Here is a 24,505-nt window from a genome sequence, read left to right as displayed (position 1 = left end):
TCTGGTATGGATTCCTGTAATAAAACAGCATCCCTTATTTCTAAAGTACCACACATTAGCTGAAATGTGCAGAAGCAACTACAGAACAAATACACAAAAAACGCACCACAAACGACAAGCCCTTAGGACAGCATGTGTCCAACTCATTGTCCTATCTACAAATCTCCCCTTATTTCTCTTTCAATAGGACAGTTTGATGCCTCTGAGGAAAAGCCCTCATTTTTAATTAGACCTGACCTGAAAATCACTTAACTGCATCTCTTAGCTTACACCCCCCCCTTCCAACCCCCAGCCTCTGTTAAGGTCCTCACATAGGTCCATTAACACCCCTCCCTTGACACCCACGGGCCTTGATGGGGGGGGGGGGGGGGAGGAGAGGGGCACACCGAGGCGCTGCCGATAAGACATTTTGAGGACACGCCACCAAACATTAACCTACTACACCACTCTGCTCTTGAACCCTCGACTTGAACGGCCTTTCTATCCCTCAACTCTTCAGTGTCATTATCATAATCGTCGTCATCAGTCATTATTATCTCCAGTCTCAATGTTCTTCCACCTTCCCTTTCAACACACTGGTCCGGTGTTGAAAGTTGAACTTTAAGCGCACCACGGCGGGGGGGAAATGACAAGGATTCCGTCTCGAGGTTCTTGTCTCAGTTCCACAGAGGCCTCCAAATTACTTCTCTCTAAGACGAGACTAATTTGACACAAATCCCCTACCGTGTTATACTGTATTTGACCCCTCGCCCTACCTGGGACACCCCAGTACCCCACAGGCCTATTGTCTGAGGGCTGAAAGGGTCAGATAAAGGTGAGGCAAAAGCTATTGCATACCCACTGCATTCTTGAGAGCTTCGTCCCTTAACAGAGATTGCGCTTGTTAATGAGGGCCCAGACAAATATGTGCATGGGTGTCAAAGTGCATTCTCCTGTAGGTGTGGGTGTGCGTGTGTGCGTGTGTGCAATGTTTGCGTAAGTGTCTGTGACTGTGTGTTGATCTTGTCTAAACACCTTACACTTCTCTACCTGCTTAGACAGGGCCATGGGTTAATTCTGGCTTCAGGCATGACGTCTAATAACTGCTCGTCAACCTACGCCTGAACTTACAAACCTTGCCAGTAAATATCATGAACCCTGTGGAGTCATTTAATTCTGGTAAGGCCGCAAAAGTTGGACCGCTTATACTGTGAAAATTGTGTAAATACTAATTGTTTAAAATACTGATTTCATTGAACCACCGTTTTGTTGAGAGGCTGCGCTCTATAGCTGGGAAGTGATTATCATTCCTGGGTTCCTGAGGTGTGTATGAAAGAAAGAAGCGCGAGTCAAACCCTTAATAAATTAGCTGCCAGCATGACCTCATGAGCAGTCACGGTTACGAGCCTGACCCCTGTATCAACCACAGAGCACTGTCAATCACCTATCACTCATCACGTGTACGTACTGGATCGGAAGATGATGAAGATAATGAGGATCAAGACATGAAGCATCAAAAAAAGGACTAAAGAAGAAGAAGAAGAAGAATTAAGGATCCAAGTGTGCCAGCTTTTTGAGTGTCAATGAGTTTTCGAGCCGTTAAGAATAATGTCGGTCGCGGTGTAAAGGAGACAAGGGGACCCTGGCACGGGACTGAACCCAGCTGAGGGAGTGCTGTATGTGGCCCCGGGGCCTGAGGAGCCGCGGTAATCGCGGGGATAAGGGAGGGCTGGCATTGGCTGTCACTCGTCCACACACCAGGCTTGGAGTCTGATCACTATCTCAATGTGTCAATCACTGGGCCCACTGAGACGGTTGACCAAAAGGTCACGCCAAAGCGACGTCCAGGCACGCAGGGGTACGGATGGCGTCATGCACGCGTGCGCACACATTCTCGTGCTGTTGCACACACACACACACGCACACAATAAATACTACAAAAACACATCAAACTTTCATGGCGTAGATATGCTGCATTGGCTGAATTTGTGCCCAACAGTAACCACAACAGTGTGCAACATCACTCTGGGCCATTTGATTGATGACTGACTCTTGATACAATACAAAGTTCTTTGGAAATTTCCAACAGTTTAGATTCCAGGTATTTCGATTTGATATTGCATTTCATACGACACCTTCTCTCACGTCGACATCCTAAGTCAATCTAGAGTCGTAAAATCAGTTTCTTTCCAGGTTTACCTTCTCTATGCAGTTCTACGTTCTGTTTTTTGGGCGAGACTTTGATCCCATGGAACAGCCCAGGCATGCAAAGCTTTTCCTCAAGGCACTAAGACATGGACCTGCTTGCATTGAGCCACTCAAGTCTCCAGAGCCCCATCTCTCCACATTAGATGCACCCTTCCTCCGACCCTTGGCCATGCACTCTGCAGGGCCTAATTAAAAGGCCATTGGGGATATCCACCTTGACTTTTACGAACCTTATAAATCAATGCTAGAGTGGCCCATTCATGAGGTCAGTGGCAGGGACAGGGGGGTGGCTGAGAGGTAGTGAGCCAATAAGGGAGTAGACAAGGTTTAGATGGTGAGGGGACTGGCAGAAGAGGTGAAGGGGGGAGGAGGGTTAACCGTGGGGGTGCAAGCAGGGCAGGTTTAGGGGGTGGTGGTTGGTGGTGGCGGTAGAGTGGGGGTGCAATCGTCACCTCCCACTCACCTCCTGCTTGAGACAATAGGCCCCACTAATAGCCTGAAGAGCAGAGGGTGTGATAAGGTAATGATAATGTAATGAGGACCAATCATGAGCCTGAGTTAGGAGGAGGGCCCCTTAATTTGTCTCTGGAGTGGTGGCGCCGTGACAGATTGATTGCTCTGCGGCCGAGCGATGATGTGCTGCCGCTGCTGCTAGGATGCCATGTTTGTGACAGGAGGCAAAGGGCCTGGGAAGCCATGAATCAAAATGAATGTGTAGAACACCCCAACAGGATAAATATATACATGTACTGTATGTATATCCACTTGTATGTCAAATCAGGATGTCTTAATAAAACCCAGTCTTGCCGAGTGACTAAATGCGATCAAACCCTGCTTTTTCCATGGCTTCTCATGGGCATGACCCTGCTGTGTTGAGGAACAGCCCACACCACGTATAACAAGAAGGGTGTCATAATCAATAGTTTCACCTTTTATGTTGACACCCGACGGCATGCAAAATGCAATCGCAGGAGACCAGAGCTCGGTCTAACGCGAGACCTGTCTTAATCATCAGCACTTAATGTTGGTCTTAGGAAACGAATGGAGGGGCGCTCTGAATAAATCATTAGTTAAAATCTAAATGGGGCTCCTGTTCATGCTAACGATGTGCTTGCGTGACATTCAAAATGCTTTAGGTGGATGCATTGTTCACACGGAGCAGGAATAACAGAACAGGAATAAAAAATACAGAAGGCTTACAAGGGGATATGAATATGGAGATACTTGCATGCTTGCCAATGGACCCAAGCCTGATGTGTGCGTTTCACAAATAATTTGCAGTGGCCTTGGCTAGGCAGTAATTGTTTTCCAAATATGACGCAGCCTTACGTTGTTCAAATGACTCCAGCCAGTCAGAGTGACGCTAGTGCTCTCTTCGCTATTGCAGAATCTGTTTGGAAGTTCACCTTCGGTTCACCTTTTAACATTGTTGTTGGTTATTCTACTTTGGATTAAACAGTGCTTATTGATACACTTTCCTCTGGCGCGTGTTTTTCACTGCACACTATTCAGTCGGCAGACTGAAACTCTCTCCCCAAGTGCTAACTAACTAACGGTACCGAGTGGGATCTGCAGAGAGGAACAGAACGGGAACCTGCGAGACCAGGATGTGCCTCACGAGTACTCCCAAAGGAACCCCCATGACTGTCCCTTCATCGGAACAAAAAAAAACCTCCGGGGACATACCTCGATGGTGAACTGTTTCCTCTTGAGTTTGAAGGCCAGGTCCTTGTGGTCCGGGAGTTCGGTGAGCAGGCAGTTCAGGCGGGGCACCTGGCGCACGTGGAGCAAGCCTAACAAACGGACAGAGAGGAGACACAAGATGAAGGACCCCCAGCGAGATTAACACACATCGCTGACAACCAGTCAAAGCATCTTACCCGACATACTTTTCCCATGTCGCACGTAGTACAGTAAGCAATGACAACCTCGACTATATCTCAAATGACCTGCAACAGCCCAAATGACCCTCCCCAGCCCGCCGCCTTCCTCTCCCCTTACCCACCATATACTTCCCCCTTTCAATTTCTATTCTTCCGCCTTCCCACTCTCCGTTGAAAAGTCACAGAGAATACAAGAGTCAGCACTTAAAGAAGTGTGGCAACACCCTAATACACATTTAATGAGGCTGAGCAAGATAAGCAGTAACTTTTGTTCTTAGCTAAAACTCATTGGCTCCTTAATTCTTGCAGGGATACTTGCTATTACGTGTGTGTGTGTGTGCGTGCTTGTGTGCGTGCGAGCCTGCATCTGTCTGTGTGTGTGTGTGTGTGTGTGTGTGAGCAGGGATGCATCGTGCAGAGTCAGGGGGGGACAAATGTATTATTTAACAAGTGATTAAAATAAGCGGCCCAACCAATTAAAGAGTCCGGGCAGGACCCTGTGTAGTATGACCGAGACAAAGACAAACGTTGGAACACTTTCAACAACTTTCTTCCGATTCTCTTCGTTCCTCCTCTTCCATTAGGCAACATTTTCATAAAAAAAAAAAAGAATTGCAGTGGGCGGGTGCTGAGAGGCGGGCGTGAGAGAGGAAAGTGGAGCACTGGGGAGCAACAGAGACAGGGGGACAGACACAAAAAACGTGGGGGGATGGTGGTGGAGTCTCTCTCTCTCTCTCTCTCTCTCTCTCTCTCTCTCTCTCTCTCTCTCTCTCTCTCTCTCTCTCTCTCTCTCTCTCTCTCTCTCTCTCTCTCTCTCTCTCTCTGTGTGCACTTGGGTGATTTCCCCTCTGCTGATTTGCAATGACAGGCTTCCCAGCATGCTTTGAGCAGCCCTGAACTGCTGCCGCACATAAAAAAAAGAAAAAAACACACACAGACACACGCACACGCACACACACACACACACACACACACAGTCTCACGACCAGATGCGTTTGCGCTCATGGAACACACATCAAAACAATCATACAACGGGAATTTGTTTCATAACCCGAACCGGGTCTTCTCCTCGTAGCGTGTTAGCTGGATATGGAGGACTAGCCGTGGTCTGCAAGGCTAGGATTAGCCGTTTCACAACACAACACCAAAAATCCCCAAAATTGATTTACATTGAACAAAAAGTGTTTGGATAATCAGAGCTAGTAAAGAGGTGGGCTGCTCTGTGAGTCACAGAGCGCTGTGATCGCTACGGGATGTGTTACCGTGTAAATAAAACATGCTGCTGGGTGAAACCAAAAGCTGCCATTCAATGTTTTTACTCTCCGTCCGTTCGTCTGTCACAACTAGGGCTGCCTAACCCGAGGGGGGTGGGATGTGTTTGTGCGCACATGTGTGTATGTGTGTGAAGTTGTTTGCGTGCGCGTTGTGGTGTGTGCGTGGGTGTGTGTGTGTGTGTGTGTGCATTGGGGAAGGGGAAAAGAGCAAGAGAGAGCGAAATGGAGAGTTTGAGATGCGCGACTAAAAATACCACACTGACTCCAACTGACCTTTATGTGTGGAGAGGAGAGGGAAAGAGGGAAAGAAAAGAGGGAATGATGGGGCGAACAAGGGATGGTAGGGCCACGCGGAGGAGAAGGTTGTGTGTCTGTGTGTGTGTGTGTGTCTGTGAGTAAGTGTGCTTGTGTTGGGAGAGTGAGGAGAGCGAGGGGTTAAAACCCCGCTCCCTCGCTTCTTCTTCTTGCTGCCTCTTCGTCATCATCATCATCGTCAACATCCTCCACTGTCCTATACCTCCGAGCGACCCTCCCTCCCCCCCCCCCCCCCACCCACCCCCCCACGCGCACCACTTCCATTTGTTAGCAAAGCACGCCGTGGAGACAGTGAGCGAGGGACAGAGGGATAGAGGTGGGGCGAGGGAGAGAGATAGAGAGGGAGAGAGGGAGAGAGAGAGAGACCGACGGAGGGATGGTGAGAATATCGATTCCCCTGCGTTGGTCTGCTTTGCTCCAGGCCTCAGGGGTATGGGACTAGGGCTGCAGAGAGAGAGAAAGAGAGAGAGAGAGGGGGGAGAGAGAGGGGGGGGGGGGGGGGTGGAGGATGAAGGAGAGTGAAAGAGAGAGAGAGTGAGCGAGAGAGAAAGAGAGAAAGAGAGAGAGAGACATTGAGGGAGAGAGAGGGATAGAGAAACAAGGAGAGCGGGAGAGAGAGAGAGGGGAGCGAGAGGATCTGCCAGGGCAGGGGGTGGGTTGAGGGTGTGAGGGAGAAGGGGTGCGGCATGGCAGCTGAATCCCCCCCGGCCTGTCTACTGAGGAGCACGTCTGATTGAGCAGCAGCACGCTAACGCAGGCTGACAGCCTGGTCTGCGAGGGGGCTGCCCTGCCTCCATCCACCGCCCGGCTCCAGCCCTAATGCACTGCCTCTGTGTGTACACACGCACGTGTGCCGGGTGTGTGCGCGCCCTTGTGTGTGGTATGTGTTTATGTGTGTGTGTGTGTGTGTGTGTGTGTGTGTGTGTGTGTGTGTGTGTGTGTGTGTGTGTGTGTGTTTGTGTGTTCTTGCCGGTGTGTGTATGCATGAGTGTGTGTTTGTGTATGTGTGTGTGTTTGTGAGTACGTGTACACGTGATGTGTGCATGTGCGTGTGTGTGTGTGTGTGTGTGTGTGTGTGTGTGTGTGTGTGTGTGTGTGTGTGTGTGTGTGTGTGTGTGTGTGTGTGTGTGTGTGTGTGTGTGTGTGTGTGTGCGCGCGTTATTGTTTGTATGTATCTGTGTGCACGGTGTGTGCAAGATGTGTGGGTGTGTGATGTGTGTGCGTGTGTGTGTTTGTGTGTTGGACAGGAAGGCCATGTGAGTTTTGTTCTTACCATGGTAATCTTTGTAGAGCGAGTTGGTCTCTCCATCTGAGCCCTTGAACGACTCCAGGGCGATAGCGTTGTCACACAGCCTGGTGATGTTGCCCATTATGGCCCGGTTCTGTGGCGTGGCGAGACAGAGACACACAGAGATAGAGAGAAAGAGAGAGAGAGAGAGAAAGGGAGAGAGAGAGAGAAAGAGAGAGAGAGCGAGAGAGAGAGAGAGAGAGACACACACAGATACAGAGAGAGAAAGAAAGGGAGAGAGTGATAAGGAGAGAGAGAGAGAGGGATAACAAGAGAGAGAGAGAGAAAGAAAGACAGAGACAGAGCGAGTGAGAGAGAGAGAGACACACACACACACACACACAGAGACAGGGGGGGGGTGAGGGAGAGCAAGCGATGGAGAGAGCAAGAGAGAAATTAAGTGTGTACACAGGCAGGTAATTAAAAACCTCCCGACGAGCCATCAGTGGCTGCAATTAAATTAGGTCACCGCCAACCACCGTTGGGTCACTCTGCCCACTGCTGGGGTGGGGAGGCGGGGGAGGGTGGGGAGGGCACAGAGCACTGATGGGGGTGACACACCGTGGATGTCCAGGGCCAGGTACATGGACGTAGCCTTTAGACTTACAGAGGGAGGTGGCACTGGGTAGCAGGGTGTAAGGGAAGCGTGCATCATCATTGTACTCTGCTGAGTGATGAACTTACACACACACACACACACACACACACACACACACACACGCTGACACCTGGTGTGGCCACTCGTAGGGGGGAAGGGGTTAATGGGATTGGGGGGGTGGGGGGGGAGAAAGAATAGAGGATTGAGGAGTGGAGCTCCCCCTACTGGTGAGGTTGGGTGGTTTGTCCCAAGGATGACGAGAGGGCACGCTTAGACCGGGGACTGAGGGAAAAGGAGCACAGGAGAGGGGGGGGGGGAGGGGGGGTTGTATAAAGGGGTGGAGGTAGGGAGAAATAAAAGGAGAGGGGATAAAAGGAGGAGAGTTAGAGAGGGACACTGGGATAGAGGGAGGGAGGGAGTGTTGAATTATTCATCTTGTTGCCTCCTGAATCATTCACATCCTTCTCTCTGTGTTGGCTGCCACAGTCTAATGCAGTTTTCATGCCTTCTTGTCTTTTCCCTCTCTCTTTCCCCCCACCCCGTTTTCATTTTTGTCCTACTTTTTTTTGAAAATATGCCTATATAACCTCGTCGGAATCGGCCCACACGTACAGGGGTATCCGAGGTCACCCGCCCCCGACAATTAAAGCCGGTATGCGGTGCGTTTTGGGTGGAACCGATGGTTTAGTCAGTCATTCTATTAGTAAGTATAGTAGAATGTGGAGTGTTACTGAAGGCAGTTGAGCCATGTCCTAGTTCTGTTTCATCTGGTGACTTCTCTCCTCCATCTGCCTGTGATTGCATACGCATGGAGACACGGGACAATTAAAAGATGAACCGCTTTGGCTTCGATCCAATACAATTGAGGCCCAAACAGAGAATCAATTTGAAAAGGTTATGAAGAGGTTATTTTCAGACGCGTTCAATTTGCAATGTGTTTGTGAAAATAACACAAATACATAATCGGTAGGGAAGAATTTGGTTCAACACTGTATTGTGTTGTAGGTGTTTGTCTGCGATTCAAAGTGTTTAAAGGGAGCTGAAACAAGAGGCACTTCAGTTTAACTGCCACTCATTACAGAGGCCGGCTCAATGAGCTCGGATTCCATCAGTGTAAATACCCTGAAAGCTCGCTAGCTCAGATGACTGTGGACGATTGACAGGGCAAAAGGGGCGGGTCGAACATCACCTTAACCAGTAATCAGAGTGACGTAGGGGAAAGTCCCCTCACTCTCATTTAACTCTCTACTTTTGATGGAGATTGTATGATTTCCTTTAAACAATTACAGTATATTTAGTTCCCCTACCTTGAGAGTAGAGTATAGTTGAAATGGAGTGCTTAACATTAAAGGGATTAAATCAAGGTAAATATCATGTAATATATACATAATGTATCCCATTATGCCAACATTTTATTGTTATTCCTAAAAAACTCACTTCCCCAACTACAAAACAAAAAAATGAAAAAAATGATTTCAGATATTTATAAATATATATAGTTTGGTGGTGTGCATAAAATAGACACCAACTAAAGGGGGATCATTATATGAAGTCATTATTGTTTTTTTCTGGGTTCATAACGAGGTAATCAAAGTTAAAACACATGCATGAGTGCCACTTGTAATGTGCTTAAAGTGTATTGGATGTGATAGCATGGTAATAAATTGTACCCAACGTTATTTCCTCATAGCTTTCTCATCAAACCATCACAAGTGAGAGATTGGTTTTGTTTCTCCCTACTTATGAGCTTTGGATGGGCCGAACACAACAAAATCGTATCACGATTCAGAACAATAAAGACACCGTTCACACATAAGGTCTGGTGTCCTATACGCAGGTTTGTAGTACAGTGTATGTGCTAGCATAAAGTTAACTTTGGAGCTGGGCGTGGTGGGTAGATATTAAGCAGTATAGAGGAGGGCTGGGCAGGGACCAGCCTAATTAATGTTTCAGATGGACTGAGGCTGTAGTCAGGCTTTCAATGACTCGCTCAGATTCCCAAGCCACTCAATAATAGATGGAGTGCCCGGTGTTGTCCCAAACGACTGGCTTCTACTCTGGACTGCGCTCCAAACAACACACCTAATTAGCCCAGGTAAAGAACAGAAAACACAACACAGCTTGCACGGCTGTTCTGGAAGTACTACACACTTTGAGTGTGTGATTCACGCATCTCTGATGGATGCCGTACCTCTAGAAACAGATGTACAGGTCCAGTCTTTGAGGCCGGATGTAGGTTAGGTTTCAGGCACCAGTGGGATTCTATGTTGGATTATTATTATATGTGTCAAATGATGAGCAAGGTAACTGCACAAAAAAAATCACATTTATTTATTTTTATCGTTGATCTGTGCTATAAATCTACTGGGACTATTATTTGTGATCAATTTAGTCACAAGGGTTGATTTGGACTTGATTTGGGCCACATTAAGGCCTGGGTAAACACTCTAATCCAGATTCTAACCACTTTCACCTGCAGCCTTCAGGAAACAGACTAGGTTACACTAATAGACCCGTGGTCTCACAGGTACCCTGTCTTAACGGCCTCTAATTACCACCATGTTGGCTAAATAACCCAACACCTGACTCAGTCCAAACAGCCTCCTCCCCCAACACCCCCCATCCCCCATGTGCATCCATGTCTCTGCCCGCATGTGCTTCCTCCGTTCTGGGCGCGGATGGAGGGTTGGGGGAGGGGGGGCAGATTAAGGGGGTTTGGGTACAAGGCCAGAGAGGGACAGTAGGACTGGGGGGGGGTTGAGACGGCTCCCACCACAGCTGACATCTGCTAGGTAGCCACTCGGCCTTTAAAGCCTATAAACTATGAAAAGTGAAGAATCAAGGCATATCCTCTTCCGTTGAAGGATCTCAAAGAAAGTGTTGTGTCTATGGGCTCTCTGAGTGCCACTGGGGAGGATGGAAAGAAAGAGAGAGAGGGAGAGAGAGGGGGGGGGAGGGAGAGAGATAGAGAGAGAGAGCGAAAGAGAGAGAGAGAGAGAGCGAAAGAGAGAGAGAGAGAGAGCTCCGTCTCACAAGGTCTCAGATGGCTGTTTGGTTTGTGTGTGCTGCTACAGTTTGGGCTGTCTGGGGGTAGGGGGGCTGCGCTCTGCCATATGCCTCAGCAGATGACTCCACCCTCACACTGAGAGGCCAGACTGGACACACAGACACGAGCACACACCCAGCACGCGCACGCGCACACACACACACACACACACACACACACACACACACACACACACACACACACACACACACAGCGCCACAAAGGGAGAGATACTCTTGTTAAAGAGAGGGAAGTGAATGCACACACACTGTGTACAGTTTGCACTAATTAAAAGCCCAAAACAAACACACAACTCACCCAAACACACACAAGATAAGACACTGAAACCAAAAGAACGACGTTTCACATGAGGCGTGCAACCAACTGGGTCCTACTGTGACATTTGAGGGAAGTGGCCTCTCGCCATTCTGAATCATACGAGGGTGGCACTCAACCACCGGGTCAAGAGAGGGGCCCCCGTAATAAAGGACACAAACTTCATGCCCCATTAGGAACAGGACAAAGCAAACCTGCACAGGCCAAACATACACACGCTACACCATATACACACTACCGTCTCCCGCATAAAACCCCCGCGCAGCCTGCCGTCCGGGGTCAACCCAGACCAACGTGTACAGTACTGCGTGCTGGGATGATGTGTGTGACACATGCCGCACAAATCCAGCACGTTCTCTCCATTGTGAGATCCCTAGCGGAGATGTGTGTTGTTGTTGTGTGTTTACGTTTTGGAGTGCTTCGACACCGGTGTGTGTGTGTGTTACCTGGATCAGGTGCGAGGGAATGGTCAACACCGCCACGGAGAGCGATGACCTCAGCAAGGCTCGCAGTCCGTAGAGAAAGGTGGTGAGGGCGTGGCCGTGGGCGGGGTTGTCGCGGCAACACAGGTCGTCGCCCCATAGGGGGGAACCCAGGGACTGGAGCCCGATACGCAACACGTTCCGGGACTTTGACTTGAAGAGAAGAACACAACACGGAGGCGAATATTAGGACTCATTTGTCCATTTCACAGCTTTCACATTGCAAATATGTCAATACAATGCTAACGATGATCACATGTACATCTCACATTCAAGCAGATTTAGAATAACCAATTTCAAAAAAAAAAAAAAAAAAAACAGTCACTGTGCAAAGTGTAATTACTGATGTCTGGTAGCGGGCTACCGGGAGAGAGCACGGTTAGCACAGACGATCTGAACACAGACATGATTGGACACAACTGCCCAATCACCGAGGCCATCTGACACGGGCACAATGGACCTGTCAGACAGGCTTCCAATATGGCCGCCACCCAGAAACCCCAGCACATTCTTGGCACCGCAGTAAAACTCCACCGCCAAGGGAGCCAGGGAAAAGGGTGGGCGGCCGGCCCCCTTGAATCCCCCATCGCCGTCCCGACGGTAACTTATTCCCGAGCTAAAAAGGAAGGACAGATGTGTCGCCGTGGCCAAACATTGGTGGGGATGTATATCACGAAAAGCAGGGGAAAAAAAAAAAAAGGGAGTTGTAAAAGTATCTGTCTGCACCGTCGAGAGGGCTCTTAGCCTCTGAGTACAATCGCTCCTTTATGTTTGCTTACTCCAGCACAGGTCCTGATTATGGAGGTGAAAGCCAAGGGTGATTAACAAAGCTTTGGCCTAAAGTATACCCCCCACCGTGACTCCTACACACACACACACACACACACACCACCATCTTCTTCTCCTCTCCCACCCAACTCTCTCCATGCCTCCCCCTCCTTCTTCATTACACACCCACCCCTCCTCCTCTTCGCTCTATATCTCATTGAGCCCCCCTCTCCCCCCCCCCACCCCCCACCCTCCACTACAGTATGACCTAAGCTTTGTTTGGGTCTGGCTCACAATCAGCAGCATCTAAACAAAATAAACCACATTGTTTTCACAGAGTTCCACTGCGGGCCCATTGTTGTGCATGTGAGCACACTCCCGCTCTCTCCCTACAGAGAGAGAGCCTTACCTTAACAGTCTGCTACACCCTATTCCCCGACAATCAACCCCGCACCACCTAAAGATGCCAAAGATACGTGTGTGTGTGATTTTTATCATACACTGTGCCGCGTCATTTGGGTCTGCCACCTCTCACAAATCTATTTTTATGTCTGGAAACCCAGCATGGCGGGGGGGACAGGAAAAAAAACAGTGGCAACACGAGTGTTGCCGTGGCGACGTCAGGGGCAGAGGCCAAACTTAACTCCTATAGTTTTAAGTCTATAGAAAAGCAGAACCAGGGAACCGTGCCAGTGGGGTCCAGCCAAGGAGGGCAGCCCTATAGGCACGGCGGCAGCAGCAGCAGCACCCATCCTGGGACCCCAACCCACTCACCAGCCCGCCCTAGCGCAGGCAACTGCTGTTCAATTATAAAAAGCTGTTCAGTCTGGGGAGCCAATGGGACACTTTCCCCCCGAACAAGCTCGCATCTCGTAAGACTCTGGATAGAATACAACTGCTCGAGTTTGTTTGACTTACCGTTCATTGGACAAAATAAACTCGAGCACATCTATAACTCCTACCGCCCCCCCCCCACCCCCCCATACTGTAGGTGGTGCAGCGCCAGTGCATGTGTCGCTCTGTGCCTCTCCGCATTCCAGCGCCGTGCCAAACGCACGACAGGCGGCCGCAGCACTTTGATGATGTCAGCAGTTAATCTGGCGTGTGAGTGACACCACTCGGGAGTTGGGGGGGGGGGGGTCTAGTATGTTGGGGAGTGGGGGGCAGGGGGTAGATCCCATGTGTGAGTAACAGGGGAGGGGAGGGGGGGGGAGAAGGTGGCTCCAGGTGATGAACAGTAGGGTAACAGTAGGTAGGTGAGATACACACACACACACACACACACACACACACACACAGTGGTGTTGACAGAGATACGCTGTGGCCCTATGCAAAGAGACATCAATAGGCACAGACAGGCATCAATAGGCACAGGCAGAGAGACAGACGGGGCTGAGGACATTTCTGGCGTTCTTTGGAGAATTGCTGATTATTAAAAAGATGGACGTCAAAGGTAAGAGACGCACAGCTGTGACTCACAGGTGGGGCCAGGCCAAGCAGGTGAGGAGGGAGGTAAACAGAGCAGGGTCACGCGGAGGGGACAGTGAGGTTAGGTTTAGGAGGGCTGGGGGTGTTTCAAGTATAGACTTTCTCTCTGTCTGGATTTCATACCAATCTCTACAGATTTCTCCTTAACTCTTTGTTGCGCTTTATAGTGTTATTTATAAGCGATAAAAGTGCAAAAAAAGTGTGCTAAAATACCAACTCTACATTTTTAGGATGGAATATACATTTTATAGGGCTGGTTCCTTTAGGAATTCTATAACCTGTAACCATAAAATACAATTTGCTTAAAAAAACCTGACAAAATAAATGATAATAAACCACTCGATTTGTTCATCTCGGAGACTCCGACTCCGAGATGACGTTAACATTTGTCAGTTTATGGACGCGGCCTTACCGGGGGTGCGGCTCCATCGAAGCCTCCCTTGCGTATGACCTCCTGAATGGACCTGAGCAGTGCAGAGTAGGACTGAAGCAGCGGACTGAAGGACCACAGTGGACATAGGAGAGGGGGGGGGGGGACAAAAAAACAAAACATCACATTGATATTGTGAATCTCATTGCACGATACAGGCTCTGTCTACGTCCATTATCTGTAATTATACATATATTTACACATATCGTTGCATGCATACCAAGTGCATACTTATTTTTCTGTAATTATATATAATTACATACTGCGATATAGAGTACGATGCGATTCCAGACAGGATCAAGCCTATCGCCAAAGTAACCTGCCGCTCTGTGACTGCAGAGCGGCAGGTTCTTCCTCCTGACTCTGCTTGTTTTGTTTTTTTTCCTGTTCACCGAAGCAGACTGATGATCCATATCAAGAGATCCAATTAATTTATTTGCTTGATTAAATTACAACATGACTGGTCTTCTGTCAGCCCTCCCGAGGATCGGATTGTGCCGAGACAGACAGTCAGTCAGTCAGAAGAGACGTGTGTGTGTGTGTGTGTGTGTGTGTGGGTGTACACACACACACACACACACACACACACACACACACACACACACACACACTATCATACTCACACACATGCACAAGCACAGAGACACACACACAGACACACACAACATAATAATAATGACGATTGCTGAGAGGGAGCAGAATTAATGGGCTTATATCTAAGAATAGCAGGACGGTGCATGTTGGTGCTTAATCAGGGGTAAGATGTGCACCGCTGACAGTACTCCGGAGCAGCACCTGATCGACGGCCAACAGCGGCCCAGAGATGGACGAACGCTGAGCCAGCCGGGCCTGGTGTCGTTTGGCCAATCACAATGTTAAACCCATCATTTTACGCAGGACCCTCTACTTAAGAACAGCCCGGCATTTGTAATGACCACTCTGTATTGACTGTCACAGTGGGTCGCGGTGTCACTCATCAATTCGAAACCTGCGGGGCCACAAAAGCTGATACACATAGATTGGTCTGATGCCAAAACGCCCTGCGTGAAAAACGGTAATAGATACCCATTTTCCCTGTACTCTCGGCCCGAGCATATCCATGTACTCGCGTTTCATTTATTCAGTCAAACAATGGTGCCTTCTGGCCCTGCTGAGACTAATGATAGAGTAGGCCTGTGAGATAGAGGGGACACCTACCCTGGCTTGGCCTCTCTGCCCCAACCCCGGCCTCAGAGGTTAGGGGGCTGGGGTTGTTTGACATGCGGTCGGTGCTGGGGGCTGCTCCCCGAGACTGGTTTCCTCCGGTTGGGGGCCATTGTGTAGGTGGGCATTGTGTTTGAGCTACCCCTACTGGGCACCCTTCATTCAGGTAGCAACGAGGTCTAGGTGCTTTGGCTACAGGGGCTAGCACGTCGGCTAATTGGGATCATACAGAGAGGCTTCTTTAGCTCCTCTTTCAGTGAATAAAGAAAAGAGGGGAGAGCGGGTTTGGGGTGGGGGGCTGGGGAGGGGGGGGGTGGTGGTGCTTGGTCTTAAACAACAGGATCTGTATCACCTAGAGAGCAATTTGTGCCAATTATGCCTTCAAGTCAAACGGAGCAATTTAACAGCTAGGGTATCAACATGGGGCTGTGGACACGTGCAAGGGGGAGTACTCGAATTTGGACTGTATGTGTGTGTGTGTGTGTGTGTGTGTGTGTGTGTGTGTGTGTGTGTGTGTGTGTGTGTGTGTGTGTGTCTGTTTGTCTCCGTATTGAGGCGGTATTTGGGGCACAATGGAGCAGTGCAGGTGTAGTTTCCTGCTGTCAAAATGTCTATCAGATCTATAACCGATTTCAGGCCCACAACAGCCGTGCCAGCGTGACGCTGATAGACCCACCACACCACTGCACTTCACTGGGTGCTCTCTCTCGTTCTAACTCGCACACACACACCACTTAAGGCATTATCTTTTCAAATAAAAGGATAAAAAAATGTTGACCGGTTTGTGTTGTGCGACTTTGCGAAAAAGATATAAAAATGTTGTAACTTTTTGATTTGTTTTACAATATGTAATGTGTTTACCTTTGTGCTGTTTAAATGGCCACTGTTTGCTGAAATAAAAAGGGGGGGGGGGGGGGGTTCTATAAAACGCTGTCCTCTTCCGCTGTGCCCCAGATTGCTATGTTTACCAAGTGTGTGTGTCTGTGCGTGAGTGTGTGTTTGTCTACGTGTGCCGTCTGTGTGTTCAGCGGGCTCTCTCGGAGTAAAGAGCCCTGCATGACCTTTGAACCTGCGGTACACTCAACACAGAAGTAATCAAACACACTATGCAAACAGCGGCTTTATTTAAATAGAGATGCACAACCTTTCCATTGAGGAAAATGTCCCCCCCTATGCCAAAGCTACTTACGACCATGGAAGTGTCAGCTTTGATGGTTATTCATGTTTTTTGGTCTGTTGATAAGATCTGAAAACCTCTCGAGGTGAAACGACTGAGTGTTAGATAGTAAACTGTAAGTACCTGTAGGAATAGACACTTAAACCTTTGAATGTCGGAATGAAAAAGAAACCGCTGCATACACTTTGTTATGTTATGTTATGTTATTGCTATGTTATGGTGGTATACAATTTAAAAAATGAGGTATCAAAGGAAGTGCGAATGGCTCAGAGATGATTTTTAACAAATGTACAGGCTGTTTGAAGTGTTTACCTGCGCCTCTTGTTTATCATCGGTTCGACTGTGTTCTGTAGGTGATGTCATGTCTGTTGACCTGTATACTGTGGAGCCTGTCTCATTTGTTTTACCTGCGTTTTGCAGAGGATGCCATTTTTGTGCACTTTTGTGCTGCGGATGTCTCCTTGGTTTCATTCCTTCTCGCGACCGTGTCTGGTTGCTTTACCTGCGCAGGGCTGACGACTCCGTAGAATGTTCCGGAAGGTAGAACGCGTGGCAGTTGGCTGCCTGGCGGATTTCTGGCTCCATCTTCTTTGAGACGTCATAGTAGTGTCCGAATCGGGATGAGGACGCCAGCGCCGTCTATGTGAGGAGAAGTTAACAGGTTGGGCCTTGAAAGCACAAAACCCATAGAGCTAGATGGAATAGGAATTAATTCAATCATTATCATAGTTTAGCCACACAGTGGCAGCCAATTTCTCATTACAAATGGTGTGTCATCCCAAGAATCCCGATTCAGTGCATGAGGCCAAATTGATTGCCTTTCTTGGCTTTCATGAAATGTCAAATAAGTGTGCTCCACTATGGCAATGCAATTGCGTTGTTTCTGGGTCATTCCTCGAGATTCATACGGCAGCAGACAAGTTAAACAACCACTACGGCCAGGTTCTTAATCATTTCTTTACATAAATGTCCACTTCTGCCTCTGAAAACAAATGGGTCGCGGACGCCGGGCACGGCGGATGTTTTCCTGCAGCTGAAAGAGAGAGTTTCAGGTCTTCTTTCCCAGTGAAAGCAGGGATTCCATTGTAAAAGGGGCCCTTAATCTACTCCTAATCTGGATTAGGGCCCCCGGTGTGTCCCTCTCCTGGCGAGATGCAGGGGAGGGTGGGCGAGGGGGTTAGCTGGGCACGGAGGTTGGAGGGGGGGAGGGGGGGGTCAGGGGGCTCATCTTCTCTTTGTGAGCATGGCAACCCGCTTAGCGTTCCATCCCCGCCCTGACGGCTTCACCTTTGATCTGATGTCTTCATCAGGAGAGCGACATAGTGGGCCGGGGCTGCAGAGGTGTGTGTAAAGCAGGAACTAAGCGTGGACTCTCAGAGCGAATTTGGGATGCAAATCCTCCGCCGGGGCTTACTGGCGGTTTGTAAAGACGATTTTACAGGGGAAGGGGGGAGAGGTGAGCAAGGGACATAGATATAAAGAAGTTTCCAGGGAGGGGAGAAAGAGGCAGAGGATCCCCAGGGACACACTCTGTGTGCAGTTAATCCACATAGCGATATGGATTATAGACTGGATGGGGGGGAGCCTGCAGAGAAGGGGAGGGTCACCTCTGCTCAAAGCGGAAGAAAGAGTGTAGGACTGCCGACCCTGGCCGGGAGAAAGGCAGGGATTTGGAGGAAGACAGAAGGCGCAGGTCTGGGTCATAGAGTTGAGCAGGCAGACATGTCAATGCACAGGCTGCAAAATACCCCTGTTTCCCAGGCTAAGCAGGGGTGCAAGTGTGCGTGTATGTGTGTATGTGTGTTGGGGACCAGTGAAAGCCTACCTATCGCCAGCTAAGTGTGAGTAATCTGGTCCCACTCTGAAAGGAGAGGCCGAGGTCCCATTCACACAACAAAGGAGTTTTGAAGCTGATGGATTTAGTGGTGGAGACAATTGCCAAACCCTGAAACCTTCGAGCCAGTGCTGTTCTTTCTCATGCCAACATTATTGGCAACACATGAGGGGTAGGAATTAAGAGATTTAAAAAATATTTTAAAAATAAAGAAATAAGTCTATCCTTAGCAAACGATGTACAACTCAAGACAGGGGTAAAGAAATGCAGTTCAATTTGTGCTGATGTATTTACCTGTACTTTTGGTAGATTCTGGTATCGCCATGCTATTTTCATAGCGTCCTGACTAGCGAGCGGCCCACCTAGCTGCATGCGTCCCTCCAGTGGACTGTGGCTGGCGATGTCATCCAAGATGGGAGCAGGGAGTTCCTTAATACAATCACACAAGCCACATGCATTCACGTCGCCTTGTGTGTGTGTGAGACACCATCTTCAATTTCTGCGTGTGTGTGTGAGTTGATAAATAAGAGCCATTAACGGTAAAGCATTATGGTTGTAGTGGCTTAAAAAGCAATAGGCATATATAAACGCAGGCCATTGCTTATATTATTTAAAAGACTTCCCAAATTAATTGTTTTAAATTTGCATAAAAATTGAGTAAAAAACACGCTTGCCATCTACGTTAAGTACAAGAGTGGTCCCTTTTGATTAGCATAATTCAAGCCATAAAAAGAACGAAATGATCATGTGATATATGCCTGTGGGGAGTCCCCTGCGCTTAATAAGCCTTTGATATGTAAAGAGGGGGTTAGCTGATGACCCCTCCCACTATCAATCAGAGGCCCAGACCGCTGTTCCCGATGTGCTGGGTGGCAGTCAGCTTCTGGGGGCTCTAGTCCTCCTTTAGAGGGAGATGAATCCAGAAGCATCCCAACAATGCCACCCTCATGCCACCGTCGACCTTTCAGATACCCCTATTGACCCTTACATGTCTTCTTACCCGGGTAAGCTTCCCGTGGCCCCCTCTGGTCCCTGAGCCACCTACGCTGGTTAACATAATGCCCAGGGTAGCCATCCACCCCCACATACCAACCCCCCACCACCTCCCATTTTTTCCTGCATTATAACTGCTGCAGCTGCCTAGGATAATTCACTTTAATTACGTATGGCAGATTGGAAGGGACTGCTGCTAATACACAAACACATGGTTGACAGGCGTTATTCATAGCTTCAATGATCTTTTGATGGCACTAAATGCATTCGACTGGGAATGGTGGAGGAGATATGAACATGTGAAGATAATGCTGATCTTCCACCTATCGTTTTGGCTGCACTGATTTAAAAATAGAAAATTGCCCATTAAAGTGGAACATAGGGACACAGTAGAACCGTGAGGGGAAAACATTTGGACTGATTGGTTTTGTGTTATCGATACCGTGAGGATGTCATCCGGATGGTCTTGAGCAGACGCCAAGAAGAGTTCATGTCCGCATAGTACTCCCTCCGCCATGAAGTACTTTAAAACCATTGAAGAGTAGCTGTTGTATCGGTCCTCCTCTAAGAAAAAAATTCAGAACAAAATACGACAACATAAAATGATTAACATGCCAACTTTACACAAAATAATACACACAAGATTGCCTTGCCGATCGGATGACAAACAAAACTGTCTTTTCTGTTGCTATTTTTCCTGTGCCATCGGAATTGTAGATACAGCAGACTGCATCAGGGCTTCTGACTGGAATCGCTATAACGGTCACGTTTTCCCTCTAACCCTTACAGGAATGAAAGAGGTGGCAGTTAAGACGGTGAGGGAACAAGGGTGTGATCGCTATACCTGGACATGATGCAGTCAACATCCTCTCCCAGGTTGGACCTGTGCCATCATCTAACGTCACCTATCATATACCAGGCCCGGGGCAGAGGGAGACACCTGTCCCTAAAGACTAACTCAGAGCCCTGGGTACACCCAGGCTGTCAGACCAAATGACCAGGAGACCATATGTAGGGTAGGATGGTTGATTCTACCCAAAATGCTCCCTGACAAGCCAGCTCGCGTTCATCTACTGGGTGTCCTGTGGATTTTGATAGCAATGGCACCTTTCTAAAGTCATTTTCCCCTTGGTTGTTCCCTGTGAAAACTGTTTCAGAGAAACAGTGGACAATAAGTTGAAGGTGTGTGTAACTCGCATGAGGTTTCCAAATGCTGGTGAAGGTCGGTGTGATGTAACGTTGCGGGCCACATACTTACTGAACATACTGAACTCAAACCAAACGGTTGCACAGGCTGATACTTTACATTGTTCTCCCCCTCTTGACACCCAAGCGTTTTACTTTCGATATCACTTTGATAAGAGACAAAGGGCACGCCCGTCGTCACAAAGACGCCACACATGACAAAGGGTTGAAAAATACCCCTCAAGAGGTGGACACTGTCGAATCACACAAAGTCGCCACCCGTCCATTCCAGAAGTGAAGAAGTCATCATCAACATTCTGTCTCCCCCTCCCAGCGCCACATAACTCTACTCAGCAGGCCACGGCTGCTTCCTGTCACAACCTCCATTTTGAATGAAAGCCCTGGGCCCTCCGTGCACAATGGCCAACAGTGGGCACGGGGACAATGACAGCAGTGACAGTTTAAGGTAATGGAAATACACCCGACAGCTTGGGAATGACATCCTCACATCACATCACATCCTGGAACATCCGGGGAATGTCCCTCCCACCCACCCACCCACCCACCATACACACACATGTCCCCGGTCCCTGTCCTCACCTACGGACTCAGTATGGCCAAGGAAATTCCATGGCTCTTCAATTTGTTGTCGGTGGGGCTCCCTGTTCTCTTATTGATGGGTTTCTAGGTCAGCAGGCCTTTGTGGCTTTCAGCAGGCCCCACAAAGACTCCCAGATGGGCCCTCTCAAGATGGGGCCTATTGTGGCTGTGTTTCTATGGGAGCCTTACAAATGGAACCTCCAGGAGTCATTAGGCTGTCGAGGCGGGGGGTAAGGAGGGTGGATATGGGACCGACAGGGGGGTTGGGGTGGGGGCAAGAGAGGAGGGGGTGGCTGGGTGAAGGGGGTCATATCGTTGAGCTAGATCAGTCACTCCCTGGACAGTCATGGGATGATTTGTGTTTGGGATTTTTCTGGGCTCATTTTGACTTAGGTTTGGTAAAGAAGTGAACACTCCTACTTAATTTGCCTGTGAACAGAAGAGTGGGAGTGGGAGTGGGAGTGCCATGGATTGGTTGATGCCACTTTGGGGTGGAGAGAAATCCTTCGGGTCAGAATATTTGCCCCCTTGTTTGCTTCCTACTTTGTACGATATTGTTAGGCAGACACATTACAATGATTGTGGCCTGTCTAACAGTAAAACAGTAAACAATTTTCACCATTAACATCAACACAGTCAGTCTCCAGTTAATTCAATGTTCCTATCAAAGCAGTAAAAAAGAGTTAAACATACAATTCAGCCATTTTGTGGATAACGTGTATTAAAAAAATGTACTTCACATGATTTTACAAAACAATCCAAATACATCTAATTGGTGTTTTCTACAGCAAGCCCAGCTGCTTTTCTCCCCCCCCCCACCTGACCCCAAGCCCTTATATAAAAACCTTAAAGATGAGAGATCTTCAGACAGCAGCCATACTGGGCTCGTCTCCCCCTTGGATGACAAATGAGAGTGGACAGCCCAAGACACATGAAAGGCAGACAACGACCAGTCTGATAATTTTATGTCTGTGTCCCACAAACAGGCCATCACAGCTACAGGCGAGGCCCAAGGAGCCGACAGCTCAAACACACACACACACACACTACAAATGCACCCAAACAACAACAACTGAGGAACAAGAGCGTGCACACACACACTTCCCTTGACATGGTGCGTATGTGCCGACATGTGCATCGGAAGACGTGCACAAGTGGGTGCGTGCACACATTTCACCTTTACTGTGTCTCTCATTACCAGATGAAACCAACCGTGCGTTGATTCACAAAATGGAAGGGAAGAACGCATTAGTGTGTAATCACTGACTCCTGCATCGATTGGGGGGATGAATTAAAGGGCAAAGCAATATCATCAGTTGGTATAGACCTAGACTCCACACAAATTACAGCTTCAAGGGGAAACAAGACTACCTTAACCTTACTGTCTGCTGGTCCATACAGCCCAACTTATGATGAATAATAACAGTAATACAAATGGCGGAGAGACGTCTGTATTGCAGGAAAGGCACATTTACTTTGAGTGTAAGACCACAACGTCCCTCACACATCTGGGGATTATATTAATTAAGGTATTTTGACGAGGTGTGAACTCTTGGGATTTTAACATGATGTGACCCTCTGGTCATTTGCAATTCTGTGAGAGTCTGACTATAAAACAGGGCAACAAAAGAAATGCAATTTAGCACCAAGCAAATGGTAACCAAAACAAAGGCTCTCTGTCTCTGCAGACAAGCTGTAGAAAATGGAAGCTAGGGGAACTTCTGTATTTCCCTTCCTACAAAACGACAAATGTTGCAGTAAAATGCAAACACTCTGCAACTCCTTCAATTCGTTTAATATGACCATAATTATATTTTTTTATAGGATGGTATGTATCTATTATTTATGTATTATAATACATTGTAATATATAACACTGTAGAGTAAATGTATCAACGTGAAGAAAAACATGTTACTGTTACATTAGCTGTTTACTTTTCTTAATTCACAACAAAATAATATTCACCATAATGATCATTGTTCATAATATTATGAATACTACTAACCAGGCCTAGCTAATCTGTAACATATATTTGACATAGTGGATTGAAATGTTTTTGACAAACTATTAACAATAAAAGATCGGCCAATTGGTTCCTCTTGCTAAAAAAAACTTCCCAGGCCAACATGCAATGAATTGGCACCAAAATGTAAACACACAGGATAACATTGAGAGCAAATTCATGTGTAGTCACATGGAGAAATAAATAAGCATTTTGAGATTAATATGATAAGGCTCACCTATTAGCAGCACTGTCCCCACTGCTAGGCCACCACCTGATAACAAACAAAGCACAACAGAATAATAATAATAATCAATAATCCAAACCTAACCCAGAATATGCATATTGTGATATATAGCATAACAAATAGCATTGGCAAGGCAATGGTTGCTCAAATTACACCCTTGAAACTGTTGCAATAAATGTTCTTGACATCTCTTCAGGAAACAACACCCTGTATAAACAATAATTGATAGCTCACAAATTTAAAGTTGTATGCTGTGAAAAAATGTGTTACTGCTTGTGTTTGCCTCACAAAACTACGTCAGTGTACGACAATACAATTATAATAAACTCTCTGAATGCATGTTAAAACACCAAACTAATTGTCTCATGTACAATTAGAAATGGTATGAATTTGATGATCCAACATAAAACATCCAGAAGATTGACACTTCACATCAATGATGGGGGTTCGAACAATGCAAAGAGGAGTGAGAAGTAACATTCTTAATGCTGCAAGATACATCTGTTTTAGCCACCCCTGACTCCACTAATGAATTTAAATATATCAACATAGGTCATATCACATATTACTGAAATGTTATGTGTGAGCCTTGTGATATCTTGACACTTGACTTTGAACCTATACAGCCTATGTTTCTGTGTGGGTATTGGAACAATAATGTCTGAATACAGTTTTTAAAAAAAATGCAGAATGACATACATCATCAATAACAATATGTAGCATCCAATGGACAATTGATGTGTTTCATACATAGACTACATGCCATATTTTATCTGATAAAGTGAACCTCATGCTGAAAGTATACTTGACTGTTCAATGTTTGTAGCTTTCAATGGAAGACTTAGGAAAGTTGCTAAAGTACGACACAATATAACAGCCATTACAGAAGATGTAGGAGCTAATGCTAACTTGACAGGCTGGATTTTAATAAAACACTGACCTATCAAATAGTCGAGGGACGTAACACCCGTCGAAACTATAAGCTGTCCATTTTGAACTGAGGGTCTTGTGCCTGGTATCGAAATGAATTTACTTCTAGTTTTCTTCTGAAAACTAGTAGCATTAAATGACGAGCCCATACTCTTCATGGGAGCTGCCATGCTGCTTGCTGCGCGATGACGCGTGTTGATGTTTTGGATTGTTGCGGCCAATAGGAAAGAGTGTTGCTC

At 47.6% G+C, this 24,505-nt stretch overlaps 1 protein-coding gene across 1 annotated transcript in view; it reads right to left on the bottom strand.

The window, feature by feature from the left end:
- Positions 1-24,438, bottom strand: part of elp4 (elongator acetyltransferase complex subunit 4) — a 44,771-nt gene extending 20,333 nt beyond the window's left edge. The window contains exons 1-9 of the mRNA XM_084476481.1: positions 24,277-24,438; positions 23,328-23,363; positions 19,745-19,866; positions 18,604-18,738; positions 16,978-17,114; positions 14,078-14,162; positions 11,374-11,562; positions 6,933-7,041; positions 3,874-3,980 (exon numbers count right to left, since the gene is read on the bottom strand). Coding sequence (XP_084332607.1) covers positions 3,874-3,980; positions 6,933-7,041; positions 11,374-11,562; positions 14,078-14,162; positions 16,978-17,114; positions 18,604-18,738; positions 19,745-19,866; positions 23,328-23,363; positions 24,277-24,436 — 1,080 coding nt within the window. The 5' untranslated portion in view covers positions 24,437-24,438. The remainder of the gene's footprint in view (positions 1-3,873; positions 3,981-6,932; positions 7,042-11,373; positions 11,563-14,077; positions 14,163-16,977; positions 17,115-18,603; positions 18,739-19,744; positions 19,867-23,327; positions 23,364-24,276) is intronic.
- Positions 24,439-24,505: the final 67 nt, after the last annotated feature.

This window comes from Micromesistius poutassou (assembly GCF_964030765.1).
Source record: "Micromesistius poutassou genome assembly, chromosome: 12".
NCBI lineage: Eukaryota > Metazoa > Chordata > Actinopteri > Gadiformes > Gadidae > Micromesistius > Micromesistius poutassou.
The sequence above is the reverse complement of the archived record's forward strand: the minus strand, read 5'-3'. Positions and strand labels throughout refer to the sequence as shown.